Source organism: Urocitellus parryii, chromosome 1, assembly GCF_045843805.1.
Source record: "Urocitellus parryii isolate mUroPar1 chromosome 1, mUroPar1.hap1, whole genome shotgun sequence".
Classification (NCBI taxonomy): Eukaryota; Metazoa; Chordata; class Mammalia; order Rodentia; family Sciuridae; genus Urocitellus; species Urocitellus parryii.
This window is the reverse complement of record NC_135531.1, coordinates 255365625-255382233: the sequence shown is the minus strand read 5'-3', so window position 1 is coordinate 255382233 and position 16609 is coordinate 255365625. Positions and strand designations below refer to the sequence as shown.

At 38.6% G+C, this 16609-nt stretch overlaps 1 protein-coding gene across 1 annotated transcript in view; it reads left to right on the top strand.

The window, feature by feature from the left end:
* The window catches only part of Dytn (dystrotelin), a 64431-nt gene that overhangs the window by 33870 nt on the left and 13952 nt on the right, over window positions 1–16609 (top strand). The window contains exon 9 of the mRNA XM_026394610.2: window positions 102–253. Within this exon, the coding sequence (XP_026250395.2) occupies window positions 102–253 (152 nt within the window). The remainder of the gene's footprint in view (window positions 1–101; window positions 254–16609) is intronic.

The window sequence follows — 16609 nt, the reverse complement described above, 5'->3', positions numbered from 1 at the left end:
GAGAAATAATTCCCCAAACCTTCACTATGGCCAATCCACCAATAAAAGGAAAGAGCGTGTTTAGACTGATCTGATGCCATTTTTAATGTTGGCCATTTCAGCGGATGTCAGCAATGGAAAGTACAAAACTCCTCCTCAGGACGCTCAGAAAAAACCTGCTCCAAGGGTGCTGTGGGAGAAAAGAAGCTATGAGAAAGCGGTGGCAGCTGGACCAGGTGCATCCAAAGGACATGGCTGACCATGCACAGGCCACGTGAGTGTCCATGAGGAACAGACCACAAAGTGGCAGCCCAGAGCACCTGGGTATTTGTTGCACAGACGGCACAGGGCCTGGTGCCAACTTTTCTAATACTGAAGATTCTAAAGAAGGCAGGTGGTAGAGGGGAGAGAGGAATTAAAATACCTCTCCCCTTTAGAAATGGTCTTTAGTTTTAGAGTAGAACTAGAGGCAGCAAGGCCTTTTAATGGCCATCTAATGAAAGGCATCAGAAAGACAACAGAATGACTTTGTTTTAGATTTCTAGTTTTTACTGGTTTGATTTTGAAAGCCTAATTCAGAGTTGATGCTTTATTTAAAAAAAAGAAAAAAGAAAAGAAGTAGGAAGACCCTTGAGTATCCCACTACTCACAGATGAATGCTATTCATATTTTAGCCTGACCAACAAAATAGGGATTATTCTATGAATACAATTTTTCACTCTTATTTTCACCTGCAGTAAATGGAGAGCATGTCCCATGCCATTAGTTTCCTTTTGTAATAGCCTTACTCTCATCCATGTAAGAAAAATGCTATAATTTATAAGCAATTGCTTACTATTGAAACTTTTGATTATTTCCAATTCCTGCCCCCTAATAATTCTATAGTCAACATCCCTGGGCATGCATTGTTCTGCATATTTTTATTATTTTATTAAGAGAAACTCACCGATCTCCCTAGTCTACTTCTAGTGCCACAGGCCAGATGAGCCTTTTACAACCTTGATCAGATTTTGTCACTCCCCTACACAAGCTTTCTGATGGCTTTCCTTTGTTCAAGAAAGCAATGTTCTCCCAATGGCCTTTTGCCTGGCTCTAACAGCTCCATTCTGAACCAGCTCTGAGCCTCTCCTGTGCCTCTCCCTTGACTTGATGCACTCTAGCCATATGCTTCTCCTGCTGCTCCTTGAACTTGCCAGGCATGCGGCCACCTGGGTTACCCTAGACCATCTCCTGCATGGCTCGACTCTGCCCCTCCTAAAAATCCACCAAAAGTCTTTGCTCAAGTGTGATCTCATCCTCAATGCCTTTTCCTGATGAGCATTTGACATTTCAGCCCCAGTCTGCACACTAGCACTATGAGTCATGTTCCCTTGTTTTAGTCTTTAAAGCACTTCACTGTTTGACACACACTGTGTACCTTACTAATCTTATTTATTTATTTATTCCCGTGTCCCCCACTATAATGTAAACTCTATGAGGGAGGAATCTTTTATTGTTTCCATTTGTATTTGCCAAAACCTATAACAATGTCTAAATACGATAAATGCTCAATAATGTTAATTGAATGAATGAGTGATAAAATGGATGTATACATAATGGAGAGTCCGTGGATAGATAGATGAGGTGAGTCCCTTTAGAATGAACCATGAAAGGGAGTTGGACAGACGGAGGGGACATAATGTAGGAAGGAGGAGAAGTTTGATGGAGTCCACAGAGACAAAGAAGCCTTGTCCTTAGCCAACCATCTGTGTGGCCTTAGCAGAGTCACTTTATTTCTCTGTGACCCACTGACTTCACTTAATAACAAATAACCTGACATTCATATTCTTGGAATAGTATTTGCGAGGCTAAGATAAAGAAAGGGAACTGCAAGGGCTAGGTAACTCTAAAGGTTATTTAAACTTCAGTGTGTTCTGTTCTGTCTACCCCAAGTACAATAGGGTTCTCCCAAATTGATGTTATATAATAATTTTCAGTTTAGCCTGGATATTGATGAATTCAGAACTTCTGCTCAGTGTCGTTCTTACCCAGGGAAAGTTAATGTGGAATATTCCTATTTCACAATGTGATAATAGGCAAAGCACATTCTCGACAGCTATCAAGTTGGCACTTTAGCAGTGACCATCTTCTAAGAGATCAATGGTGATTGCCTAGTGATAACATTGAATTTATTTCATGATTCAACAGTTTGCATGGTTAAAAACTTTCTTTCTCTTGATGTGGATTTACTTACTTTACCTACAATTATTCACACTGAGAAAAGAAGACTTTTATTTACAAAAACATAATTGAAAGCTAGGAGCCAAATATCATCAGCGTTATTAAATATTTAGGGAAACTCTTGCAAATACAATACAAAGAAAATTGAAAAGAACAGACAACATGACTTCCATTTACAGTTAATATGATTGTGAATCCCCAAGAAACCTCTAGCAAAAACTACTAGAATTAATAGGCTTTGAGTGATAGTGGAATATAAAATAAATATGCACAAAATTCAGTGCTCTTCATTATACTAGCAATAACCAGCTGGAAATTTTATAAAAATCCCCTTTGTAATAACTGTAAAAATTATTTTTAAAAGAAACTAGGGAAAAAGTTTAACAAAAAGAAATGGCTCGTATAAAAAAAAAATCATACTACTTTGTTGAGTATAGAAAACAAGACCCAAACAAAAAGAGAAACATACCAAATACCTAGAAGGGAAGACGTTAGCATAAGAATGCTCATTCTCCAAAAATGAATATAGTCAATCCTCATTATGCATAAATTCAGTATTTACAAATTTGCTGATTTGTAAAAAAAAGTTATTAGTAACCCAAAATTAATATTCAAGGTACTATTCCAGTATTTACAGACATGTCCAGAAAGGCCAAAAACTTGAGTTGCCTGACACATACATTCCCAGTACATTGTGCTCTCTTCTTGCTTCAGCTCTCATACTGTGTTGTGGTTTGGATCTGGAATGTTCCCCCCAAAGACCCCTGTGTCAAAAGCATGGTCTCCAATGCAGAAAGTTTCAGAGGTGGGGCTATTAGGCAACCATTGGATCATGGGTGCTCTAACCCCAACATCCAATGGATTCATCCACCCACAGCTGAATGGCCTACTGGAAAGTGGGACCTAGTTGGAGGAAGTAGGTCACTGGGGACATATCCTGGAAGGGTTTGTCTCCTCCCCAGCCCCTTCTGCCCTACCCACCCCCTGCTTCTCAGTTGCCATGAGCTGGGCAGCTTGCCTCTGCCAACCCCTGCCACCATGAAGTTTCTGCCTTGGACGTAGCTGACCATGGACTGAACTACTGAAATCATGAGCCAAAAAAAAGCTTTCCTCCTCTAAGTTGTTCTTGTCAGGTATTTTGGTCACAGCAACAAAAAGCTAACTAACACACACTGTAAACAAGTATGTCCACATAGTCTCTTTGGGGCTGTGTTTTTCACATTTTTGTACTTTTTGATGTGATTTTAGTGTTGCAAAAAAAGGCCCCCAAGCGTGGTGCTGAAGTGCTGTTCAGTTTCCTAAGCACAAGTAAGCTGCACTAGACCTAAATGAGAACATGTTGTGTTATGTGAGCTGTATTTAGTCATGAGATACAGTGCTGTGGACCATGAATTCAATGTCAGTGAATGAACAATGTCTATTTAAAAAGATATCTTTAAACAAAAACCCACATAAACCAAGGTTATGTATTGATTGGTGGGTGGAAAAGTGCCCAGGAACATAACCCTGTATCTCCCCTAGGAGCCATGGTTCAGAATTTGCTAATTCAATGTTCAAGGTGACTTTATAGAACACAGTTCTTGTGAATAATAACAATTGATTGTGTTTCAATTAAATGCATTTCCAAATAAAATCTCAAAGCTTTCTATGTAAGGCAAAAGAATTTTGAAAACATAGTGGAAGAATAAATGTGCAAGAATAGTCAAACGTACAAAATTGAAGACTAGTGAGAGGGTTGTTCTTCAACAGATGTTCAAACTTGCTATGGAACCTCTATGACCAAATGATACAGTATTTTTTAAAAATGGACATGTAGATATGAGGAGAGAATATAAAATCTAATAATTGATCTGGCACATATGGAAACCTAATGTGATAAAGCTGCTTTTTCAATACAACAGAGAAAGAACACATAATTCTGAAATACATCTGATAATTCATAATCCATCTGAAAGAAAAAAAACTGGCCTTTAGTTTGCCTCATACGATAAATTCCAAAAGTAAAATTTAAATTTAGAATTAAAAAAAAATAGAACAATAAGAAACCTATGACTGGAGAACACCTTCCTAAGAAAGAGAAAAAAAATAGAAATCATGAAGGATTGGATAGGCAGGTGTGTATGTCAGCATGGAAGTTCAAACATTTTCCTACAGTAGCAATGTCCTAAACAAAATCAAAAGATGAGCCTTAGACATGGAAAATAACTTTTCAATAATAAGACAAGTCAGGTTACTCAGAGGTTAGGTTATGCAAAGTGGTAAGAAAAACTCCAGAAGAACATAAGGAAAATGAGCAGGACAAAGAGGAGGAGAAAAACACACCAAATTTGTAAATAGGCAATCACAGAAGAAGAATTTCCAAATGGTCATTAAACACCCCCAAAGATCTTCAACCTCACTTATGGTTAGAAATGTGAAAATAAAAGGAACCACGAGACACCGTCACCTAGCAGAATGGCAAAGATTCAATGACAGTACCCTTTGCTGCTGAAGATAGAAAAAAAAATAGACACCCTTGAAACGTGGTTGAAGTACAAATTGCTATTGACTTTTCAGAAAATCATCTGAAAAGCCTTCATTGACTTGCTCAATAAATAATTATTTGTCATTTAAGTATTCAATACATATTGAACACTGTTCTGGGCACTTTGGGATATATTTGTGAACAAAGATCTCTACTTTCATGGGGCTTGCATCCTGGTGGAGGAATGAGACAAAGCAAAACAGGTAGGTAAAGGAATGATGCAGTGCATTGGAAATGTGAAGGGCTCAAGTAAAAGGTGGGGGTGGGAAACAAGGTAAGAGAGAGGGAGACTAGAAGAGAGAGTTGGTGGCAAATTTCAATAGGATGGTCACAGAGGGCTTCAGTGAGAGGTGACATTTGAAGAAACCCTTGAAAGAGACGGGGAGTGAGTCAGTTTTATCTGAAGAAAGCAGGCTGCGAGTTGAGAGAGCCAGGGCAGAGTGGGAGCCTGCTTGGCAGGTCCAAAGAACAGTGGCAGGGTGGTGTGGCCGGGGGCAAGAAGGACAAGGGAAATGACAAGAGAGGGAAGGAAGCTATTAAAGGGCCTGGCAGGTCAGTGGCAGGGCTTGAGCTTTTCCTTAGAGGAAGCATTGAAGGGTTTTGAGTAGAGAATCTAACTTCAGTTTTCAAACTGCCTGTCCCGTTGTTCTGTGGAGACTAGACTCGGGCATTAGAAGCAAGGCTGTGTAAACAGTTTCCTAATTTTTCTCTCCGTGTTTCTATTTGGAATTATTAACTTAAAACGTCAATGAATTTATTTTAGCTTTGCTTTCTTTCGGATAGGCAGTCAGGTAGGTACTCTTTTTTTCCTATTGAATTAAAATTCCACCTTTGTCACATATTAGGTACCCTGATTGTTTTAGGCACCTTTTCACGGCTGTGACTAAAAGACCCCAAAAAGAACAGTGTTGGAGGCTCATGGTTTCAGAGGTCTCAGTCAGTCGACAGCAGGCTCCATTCCTCAGGGCTCAAGGCGAGGCTGAACATGATGGCAGAAGAGTGTGGCAGAGGGAAGTGGCTCCCATAATGACCAGGAAGCAGAGACAGAGACTGACTCCACTTGCCAGATATAATATAGACCTCAAAGGGACACCCCCAACAACCTGCTTCCTCCAGCCACACCCTACCTGCCTTCAGTAGTTAATCTTGTTAAGATTCTCACAACCCAATCATTTCTCCTCTAAACCTTTCTTGCCTTATTTCACACATGAGCTTTTGGGGGACAGCTCACATCCTAACCATCACATGTATGTACTTGAATCAATCAAGACAACATCTCTCCTCATCCTCAGGCCTATCCGTCGATTCTTGTAGTTACAGTAAACAATATGGTCATGGTGGTTCTGGAGTAAACAGAAGGTAAGTTTGCAACCACCTGAGTAGGCCACAGGTAGATCATGTTTGTGGGGATAGATGGGTTAGGTTTGAAGCACTGGAAGTTTGAGGTGGCTCTTAGACACTCACGTGGAGGTGAGGACTAAGCAGTTGGCTCTCTATATCTACAACTTAGGGGAAAATGTATGTGCTGGAGCTCCAAATCTGGGAGCTGTTGGCATGTATGTGGGGTTTAGAACCATGAGATTATGCAAGATCATCCGAGAGTGTCAATAGAAAAAAGAGGACAATCAAGGAGTGAACCCTCTGACACTTCACGTTACAAAGTTTCAGAGAGGAAGAAGAACCCACAGGGAAGACGGAGGAAGAGTGGTGGATGAGGTGGGAGGAAAACCCAGAGAGTGAGGAACACTAGAAGATGAGCGCACAAAGGACCCCCAGAAGAGGGCAGGGTGGTCCTATGTGCAAACCTACTGCTAAGTCAAGTTGGATTGGGCAACAAGGACCTCATCAATGACCTCAAACAGAGCACTGTAGGACAGTGGTAGCAGAGAAAGTCGAACTAGTGGCAGTGGATGAGAGAACGGGAAGGGGGAAATTGAAGACCGCAAGCAAGAAAATTCCAGAACTCCTTAGTATAGAGAGAATAAATAAATAAACAAATAGCATAGCTAGAAGATGACTAAGGTTAAAAGAGTATTTGTTGTGATGGGAGGAATAATAGCATGTTTGTGTATTTTAAAAAATGAGGGCTGGAGATGTTGCTCAGTGGTAGAGTGCTTGCCTAGCATGCATGAGGGCCTGGGTTCAATCTCCAGCACTGTAAGAAAATAAAATAAAAATAAATGAGTGAGCAAGGGGGAAAAAATGAAGATCTGTTAGGAGGGGCAAATTGTTGGCACAGTCAATATGGGGGTGAGATGCAATGTGGAAGGATTGGCTTTAGAAGACTAGTTCCCACAAAGTGGTAAAATAAACACAGGATTCAGCCAGTGACATTCTTGCAATTCTACCCTGTAGGAATCACTAGATAGTAAATGAGAATGTTTATTTTAGCATTGATTGGCAGGGTAATAAATCAGAAACAACTTCAGGGTCCTCTGTCCCCCCAAAATTATAATAATAATAATGGCATACATATGATTCAGAATACAACAGAATCTAATGAATCTGTTTAGAAGAAGAAGATTTAGCTCCTACCTATGATGATAGAGTGTATTCACCGTCATACACAATGAGGAAAAAATTAAGTAGCAGAATAATGGGTAGGGAATGATTCCATTTCTATTTCAGAATCAAATCCAATAACTGTTTTGAAGTTTCTAAATGTTTGCATGAGTACAGAAAATATGAATGTATGACCATGCTGTCACCCTAATGTCAGACTTCTAGCCTCCAAAAATGTGAAAAATAACTGCTATTTAAGGAAACCAGGTTGTGGTATTTTGTTATAGCATCCTAAGCTAAGACAGAGCAATAGAGGGGATTAGAATTATCTCTGATGGAGCTGGACATAGTGGCACGTGTCTGAAATCCAAGCTACTTGGGAGGCTGAGGCAGGAGGATCACAAATTCAAGGCCAGGCTGGACAGTTTAGTGAGACTATGTCTGAGAGAGAGAAGGAGGGGGAGAGAGGGGGGGAGAGAGAATCTTCTCAGGTGGGGAATAGAGTGTTACAAAGAAGCTACAGGTTACCCTCTGTTTCTACCCCAAATGCCCACTTCTTAAAGACATAACTAAATGTACCACAGAATAATCGCTTCTTGCCCTATGTTCTCATCAGGTCTTGTAGAAATTATCACAGCATGTCAAAAGTAATTGAGTGTTTGTCTATTCATTAGACGGGAACTCTGTGAGCAGAGAGCTCTCTGCTTTTTTGTTGTTTTCTTTCTTTCTTTTTTTTTTAAACCTGCAATAACTCAAGATGTCAAGATGGCAAGATGCTTCAAAAACAATTTTTGAATAAAGGAATCAAACTAAGTGGAATTGTATAAAGTTGAGTCTGCCTGACCTTCAACTGGTCTATTCTGTGTTCTTTCAGATATGACATGATAAATATACACCTGTACTTAGAATCCCTAGTATCTGACCTGGACAAGATGACCTACAAGATTTTCTGCCATCGTCCCTGGATTTCTTTGCATTCGCACATCTAGATTGTCATGGAGAAGGGGAAATGGGATTTCCATTCCTATTATTGGTTGATTGGCTCTCTGTTGACTAAATTGTCTGGAAAAGAACACAGAGAAAACAGTTGAGCTACTTGATTGCTAGGGGGGTTACTGACTTCAACATCTGATTTTTAATATTTAAAAAAGGTTTTCCTCAATATCATATCTGGTCATTAAAAGTTGCTACAACTTCCTGAATAACTACTTTCTAACATGCTTTCCATCCGGTACAATAGCTCTAAAGTGCCAGTGTACACAAGGCCAATTGGACCAGCAGAAGCAGCCTCCAGACGCATGCGTCAGCCAGTCTCTCAGGCTCAAGGAGCAGATGTCAGCAGCCCGCGTCACCAGGTGACCCGCGGCAAAGGGAATGGGCAATAATGCACAATGGGTCTGGACCATATCATAAGAGTGAAGTTTGGCGAACCATTCTGTAGTTTAGGGAATATTTTCAAGATGTTAATGTGATCAATGAAAAATCTGGGAACATGTATTTTTAAATAACAATTTTATCTCCAGTCATAAAGGGATATATATTTATTTTAGAAAATTTAGGAAAGTCAGAAAAGAAAGATGAACAAATTAAAAAATATAAACAACCCATGATGTAATCACGGCTAATATTTCAATATATGTCCTTCCCTGTAAATATTTTTAAATTAGTTTAGATCATACTTACAAAATGTATTGACTAAGTAGTCAATAGATAGTTGCAGAGATAATCATGTTCCATTGTCATTACAATTATTCAAAATCATCTTAATGGTATTTAAGTGGACATAACATTATTCATTTAAGTCTTCCTCTGTTGTTAGGTTATTTCAAATTTTGACTATAATTTAAAATTTGCTTTTAAAATTCTTACATACTATTCTTTGTGTACAGATCCCCAATTATTTCCTTAGAATACATTTCTGAAGTTTGATCACCAGAAAGAAAAGTAGAAATGTTTTTAAGGCTCTCCGTGCCTGTTGCAAAATTGCCTTTTTGAAAGTCATATCAAATCATACTCCCAGTGGATACAGGCAGCCAGCTCACTTGATACAGGCTAATATTGGTTATTACTATGTTTTGAGTTTTGTTCATTTTATGAGCAGAACATATTTGCCTGACTTTGTATTCCTCTGATTGAGTGGAATGAGACTTTTCCCCAAATAGTTTAGAAAGCAATTGTGTTTTCCTTTCTTTCAGTGCCCTCTGCCCGTTTTTATTGGTGCATCAATTTGATTTATCAATATATTTAAACTTTCTGCATTTGAAGTTTCACTAAGTCAAATATTTCTTCCTAGTTATTTTCTTTTAGACTTATTCATAACCTGACTTGCTATATGGTTGTTTTCAATTCTTATGAAAATGCTATCAATCTTTGCCTTTGTAATTTCTTACACAGTTTTATGCTTGGAAAAATTTCCCCACTAAGAAACCAAGTGACTCCTTAGCTGTATTTTATTTTAACATGTTTCATCCTGACATTTAACTTTTAAATCTATCTAGCCTTTGTTTTGATGTATGATAAGAGACAAAGATAGTTTCCTACTCCTGCTTTTTACTTCAATAAGTCTTTTCCTTTTAAATTTCTGTATTATGCTCCCTTTAATATATACTAAAATCTTCACCATTTAAGGATGTGTTTTACTGCTTTCTATTCAGCTCAATTGCTTTTCATTTTATTTTCATATAAGAACATTATTTGAATTATTCTAACTTTAGTCCTATTAGCATATTACAGAACAAGTCTTAAATCACTGTATTGAGATACGATTGACACATAAAAAGCTACATATAGTTAATGTATACAACTTGATAGGTGTGGGGATAAGTATACACCCATGAAATCATCACCACCACCACCATCCTTGACATAAAAATATCCATCACTTCTCAGTTTCCTCTTTCTCTGATTATTATTGTTGTTATTATTAGGATGTACATATGTATGTGTTTGTGTTAAGAATATTTCATATGAGATCTATCCCCTGAGCGGGCTGTAAGTATTCAATAGAGTATTGTTGACTCTAGGTGCTACACTGTATACTAGTTTTCCAGGGCTCATAATTCTTGCATAAGTGAAAATATATACCCTTTGACTATCACCTCCCATTTTTATCCTCTCTCTTTCTGAATTATTTTATTGGTGCATTGTGATTGTACATAATGATGAGATTTGTTGTTACATATTCATTTATGCACACAGTATAATTTGGCCAAGATCACTCCCTACCTTCCCTCCTCCCACTACTGATCTCTCTTTGATTTTCATGAGATCCCCCTCCCCCACCCCTACACCTCTCTTTTCCTTTTTCCTCTTTAGCTTCTACATATGAGAGAAAACATATGACCCTTGACCTTCTGAGGTTGGCTTCTGAATGAATCTCACTATCCATTCATTTTCCTGAAAATGACATAATTTCATTTTTCTTTATGGCTGAATAAAACTCCATTGTTTGTGTTTGTGCATGTGTGTTTCCATCCAGCTGCTGATGGGCTCCTAGCCTGGTTCCATAGTTTGGCTATTATGAATCACATCACCTCCCTTTTATTTTTATTTTTTTATACAAGCTATTATAAAATATTTTTTTCTAGAATAATTTTGAAATCATTATAATCATTACAGTGTGATCTTCTAGGTCTTCAAAGGATGATGTTCTGTAATATTTTTCAATCATCAAAGAGAAATTAGTTCCCATCTTGCAGCTAAACTAGATAGAAGTCAAAATGAAAAGTAAGGCCTGTGGCCAGCAGTGGCCTAGGCAGCCATCTCTGTGTCATGTCCTGTCAGTCCCTGTGCACTTTAATCATCAGCTTACGGAGTGCAACTCATTCAAAAATACCCGTGTGGGATATCCAGCACGGTTGGTGGAGTGCTCAGCCAAGAGCTGGGTGCACATGTGTGAGCACAAAGAGCTGCTCTACTTCCTGCTTTGAATAAAGGGGAAGAAAAGACATTGCCGCAGTGCAGATTTGTCTGCATGGTAACCTTTATTTATTCTGTGGGAAACTGCAAAAAGGTTTTGCTGTTTTTGTTTCCCTTACACTCTCCTCTTTTTCATTTTTAAAAATTGCTATATACCATCTTATGTATGTAGTACTTTGTTGTTATTAAAAAATTTTAATTATACAAATAAGACATGAATCTGATTGCTTTAAAAGAAATCAAGATAATACACAGAAAGTTATATCCTTTTCAGCTACAAATCCTAACCCAGGTCCAATCTTCAGTTCCCCAGAGGCAATCTATTTGGGATATATGTTTGCATGTCTTTTCTTCTGCGTTTTCAAATATGCATGTGTGTGTGTGTGTGTGTGAGTGTGTGTTCATGTGTGTGTGTGTGTGTGTGCATATGTGTAGACATACCCAAAGGGGACAAAGGAGCAATATCTCTTAAACTGAAAACCCGAAAAACTTGAATGTGTACAAAAGGAAACATTTAGTTTTATTCACAGCATCACTGCTTTTAATTTTGAAAAACTGGAAATAGACTAATATCCTTTAATGGAAAAATGACTCAATAATCACGGTATCTCTTTAATTGATGTGCCATAGTAGGTCCACATGTACAAACCTGAAATGCTTCCCAATTACAGAAAAATATGTACCATATGGTAGTATTGATGTTATTTAAAAAGTTACAGATTCGTTTTTCCATCCTAATAATTTAGAGCTCACTGATTCAAAGGCTATGCTAAGCATATGGAAGCCATTTGAGTAGTTAAATGGAGAGGCAGACGGGCATAGGTCACTCGGAGGGGGCACAAAGGCCACATAGCAATCAGGAAGTGTAACTTTAAGTCTGTGTAGAGCTCAGTTTCTTCTGCCCTTCCTTCCTTCCTCTTCCAGGACATTCCTATGGGACAGTGCTCCGTTGGTGGCCAGATGCACCTCCTATCGTTTGCAGGGAGAAGGAGACTGTGCAGAGTAACAGCCACAACTATTTATCAGTGTAAAGCAATGAGATCCAGTCTCTCATCCAGACCTGTGAGGGCCAGGGGCTGGAACACTATGCCCCAGGAGTCTGGCCCAAGCTTAGTCAGGCCAAGACAAGCCCCTGGCTGGCAGTTCAGGGAGCCGAGTGTGATGTGAGGTTTGATGGGAAAATCCTGAGAGCCCAGCCAACCATTATTAGTTCAACAGACTTGGTGAATTCAAAGAGAAGCAACATCTCCAAGTATACATCCAAGTAGGAAGCAATGAAAGATAAGAAAATTTAAGTAGAAGATAGAAAGAAGTGAGAGACTTCTTATATCAAGGGAAATAAAGTGGACCCAACTGCTTTTTTAGAGGTCTTAGGGGAAGGAGATGTTCAGGATGGCAACGTAACTTGGGCAAGAGACTATTGTAAATTATTCTTCAAACCTAAAATTTTTCTCTATGTTTTAATTTCTTATGTGTCAATTGAATTGTGTGAATATACTTTTTGCGTCATTGTTTATGGACATAAACCAAAACATCAGCTGTCTTTAAAAATAGGTGATATTTTTATTAAAAACATTATTCTTACAATGGACTTTTAGGAATGTGGATTAAAATCCAACTGAAACTCATTTTCCCTATTTCTTTCCTTCTCTAGACCTTAGTCAGCATTAAGAATGAACTGTGGAGGATTCGCGAATCCATCAATGCTCTCCACAGGGAAAGAAGATAGGAACAGAGTGTGGATGCACACACAGCAGGCTGCAGAGACAAATCAGTAACATTTTCCTTGGCTTTGGAAAAGTTTTCTATAAGGACTTCACTTTGCTCTTTTGTTTTTATTTTGGAAGGAATTCTGTAAGCAGAGAAATCTTGATTCCAACATGAAGGTAAAAGAGCAATTTGACATTACTTGAGTAGTTATGCAGAATAAAAATCAACTGGGTAGTAAATTTTTACTCTTGATTACCTGAGCTTTTTCTTTGAAAGTTGGCTCAGCACATTCAGTGAGGTATTGATCCTTGCATATGTCTTGTGTGTGTGTGTGTGGCTTATTTCTAAAGAAATCAGTACGGTTTCTCCAGCAACATCTAACTTTCTCCCAAATTTATTATGTTGATTGGAGACAGCCTACCTTCTCTTCATTGTATGTCAAGAGCAAATCACTCCTTGGGCTTGTCACTAGTTGTCCTTCCTGTAGAAGACAGAATTCCTGGCTCCTCATGCAGTGTACAGTCAATAAGTTAATGATACTCCCCGTATATGGATGAGATATGCCTCATAATCATCATCATCATCATCATCATCTAACTGTACACAAGATAGGAAATAGTTTCCAAATTCTGTGATCACTCATGTGAACAAACTTAATAAACCCTTCTAAAGTAACTTAAGTGTTAAAATTGACTTTTTTTTCTACTTCATGGTATGAGAAAAATATTAAAAATAAAATTAAAGAAAACAGCATCAAAAAGCAATTTTGAAACTTAAAATGTAGAAATAACAAGGAAACTTTTAAAATTAATTCTTTAAAACTTAATTCTTAAAATAATTCTACCACACATGGTATGGGTATCCTAATAAAGTATTTAGCATTACAAAGTTTACCAAAGTGTGGGGCTGATTAACAAAATACAAAATGAAGGCTCCATCTTTGTTCTTGTCTGCACCATCACTGCTCTCAAATGTGTGCAGGACATGGTACTAAAAGACACAGATGAGGGGCTGGGGTTGTGACTCAGTGGTACCTTGCACATGTGAGGTACTGGGTTTGATTCTCAGCCACCACATAAAAATAAATAAATGAAGATAATGTGTCCATCTACAACTAAAAAAAAATATATATTTTTTTTTAAAAAAAGGCATAGATAATAAGCCAAATAACAATTTAGGATCAATAAGATTTCACAGGATAAAATAGTGAAACAATCAATAAAGACCAAATTTTAAGGGATTAAAGAGAAGTCTTCCAATTGTATGTTCACAACAAATAGTGTAAAAAATATGTGATGTATAGTTGACTGCAAGTTCAGTAATAGCCAGCATTATGCCACAGATCTCAGGCTGCTTTAACAGGAAGAGTATCACTCATTGGTTGGTTACTGATTCGTCGGTGGGTACTTTGCTAGGGACTCATCAAGAGAAGTCATCTTTCACTACTCTGTGTGCGATTAGCCTGCCTTGGGAGCATCTGGGATTATTTTAAAGGCCTAGAACATGGTGGACTCAAGCCATTTAGCTCTAAAAAGCAGAAACACATATAAAGATCTAATGCAGATTTCAGGTCATTTGATTAGAATAATTTCAGATAATCTGAACTGTTTGTTAATAATAGATATCTAACTAGAAAGTAGTGGTAGACTCCCAGCTGCTGCAAATATTTGTATCAGATAAATTGTGTTTATCAGAAACACTCGAAAGAAAATCTCTCCTTAAAAATTTTTTTTAAAAAATTAGAGTAAGGAGAAACTGTATTTCTGATTGGCCTCTGTCTACTTTCCCCTGGATTATAGGGAATACAACACATGTTTCCTAGCTATTCAAACACGGTGGATTGGCCAATGAGGAGGCAGGGCTCTTAGTGTGGACAACATGGGAGAAAGAGAGACTGTTGTTGTTAGAGATTAAAACAAGCACAACACCTTAGGTACAGAGAGCACTGTACTCAGAAGCCTCCTAAAATGGTTTCTTTGTTGTCGGTTATATAACCCCTCTGAGCTGACACCTTCCTGAAAACCCCATCGTATGTACATACTCCAGTTACAGTCAAGGAGTAGAACTCCTGTCTCACCTGACTGACTGTCTGGAAGTTTTTCAGAGTCATATGCTGTGGGTAGGAGCCCAAACTGTACCAAGGCCTCTCCAAGCATTATGGAGACTAAGAAATTCAAAGGTTCTAACTTGAGAAATGGTACCTTTCTCACCAGATAGCTAATTTATCCCAAATTCTACACATATGCCAATGACACTGATTAAAGAATGATATTATATGCAGACAATTTTAATTATGTAACTACTATGTGACAGGGAATGTTTTAGGTCAGGTCCTGGGGACATGGTAGTAAACTAAATATGAAAAATATTGCCAGAATCAAGAGACAGAAAGCAAGTAAAGAAGTAATTGAGTAATAGATATGCAAAACAATAAGCAAAACAGGTAATATGTCATAGAGCATGCTATCCAGAGGCTTAAAGGGTAGAGGCTCTACCAAAATTTGAGGTCTCTTGGAGCTCTGGAAGCAATTAGACATGGGGATAAAGAAGGAAAGGAGATGTGCAGGGTCAGAGGAGAGGCTGGGGTCATGGTTTGTGATTTCTACTGGGCATTAGGGAAGGCCTCGTTGAAAAGAGAGCTTGTTAGCTAAGATTTGAAGTGGGTGGGGGAGTGAACCAAGTAGGGACCCCAAGAGGAAAAGGGGGTCCAGGCAAAGGGAGCTATCTGATGAAAGAATATGCCCTGGTGTGTTCAAGATAGCCCTGTGTGGCTGAAGGGCAGTGAGTGGGCAGGGAAAAGCAGATGAGATGAGCTAACTCACCTTTGTAAGGACTTCAGTCTATGCCAAATAAGAGGGGAGTCACCAAGATTTGTGTGTTTGGTTTTTGTACCAGGGATTGAACCCAGGGGCACTTAACCACTGAGCCACATCCTCAGCCCTTTTTATTTTTTATTTTGAGGCAGGGTCTGCTAAGTTGCTTAGGGCTTCACTAAGTTGCTGAGACTGGCCTCTAATTTGCAATCCTCCTGCTTCTGCCTTCTGAAATCCTGGGATTACAGGTCTGTGCCACCATGCTCCACTTATCAAAGGGTTCTGATGAGAGAAATTACATAATCTGCCTTATGTTTTAAAAAGAATAATCCCAACTGCTTTGTTCATTCTTGAACAAAGAATAATAAATGGCTAGAGAGGAAGAGAGGCCAAAACAGATCCACAACTCATGAACTGTATAATTGGTCCTTCCCTATATCTTGGGTATTCCGTGTTTAGCCATGTTAGGTATACTATTTTTCCGAATGGAGTGTTTCTAGACAAAACAATAATGAATAAAGTAAATATTCATATTTAAGCAGCTGGTGAAACTATGCTGTCAAAAGTAATCCAAGCTGGGCATGGTGGCACATGCCTGTAATATCAGCAACTGAGAAGCTGAGGCAGGAAGATCGAAAGTTCAAAGCCAGCCTCAGCAATTTAGTGAGTCCTTAAGCAACATAGTGATACCTTGTCTCAAAATTTTAAAAAAAGGGCTGGTGATGTAGTTCAGTGGTAAAGCGCCCTTGGGTTCAATTCCCAGTACCAAAGGAAAAAGTCATCTGAGACATGCCTGGTGAGTTTTCTAATATCTCTAATGTCAGTGAGGTTCTCAGGGGAGTTGCTACATAACGGACACCACGGGAGCTCTGCATGGTGAACAAAGGCATACAGCAGTGTAGACAGGTTAGCCAGCAATCAGGGCACAGGCTTGTCTGTAGGA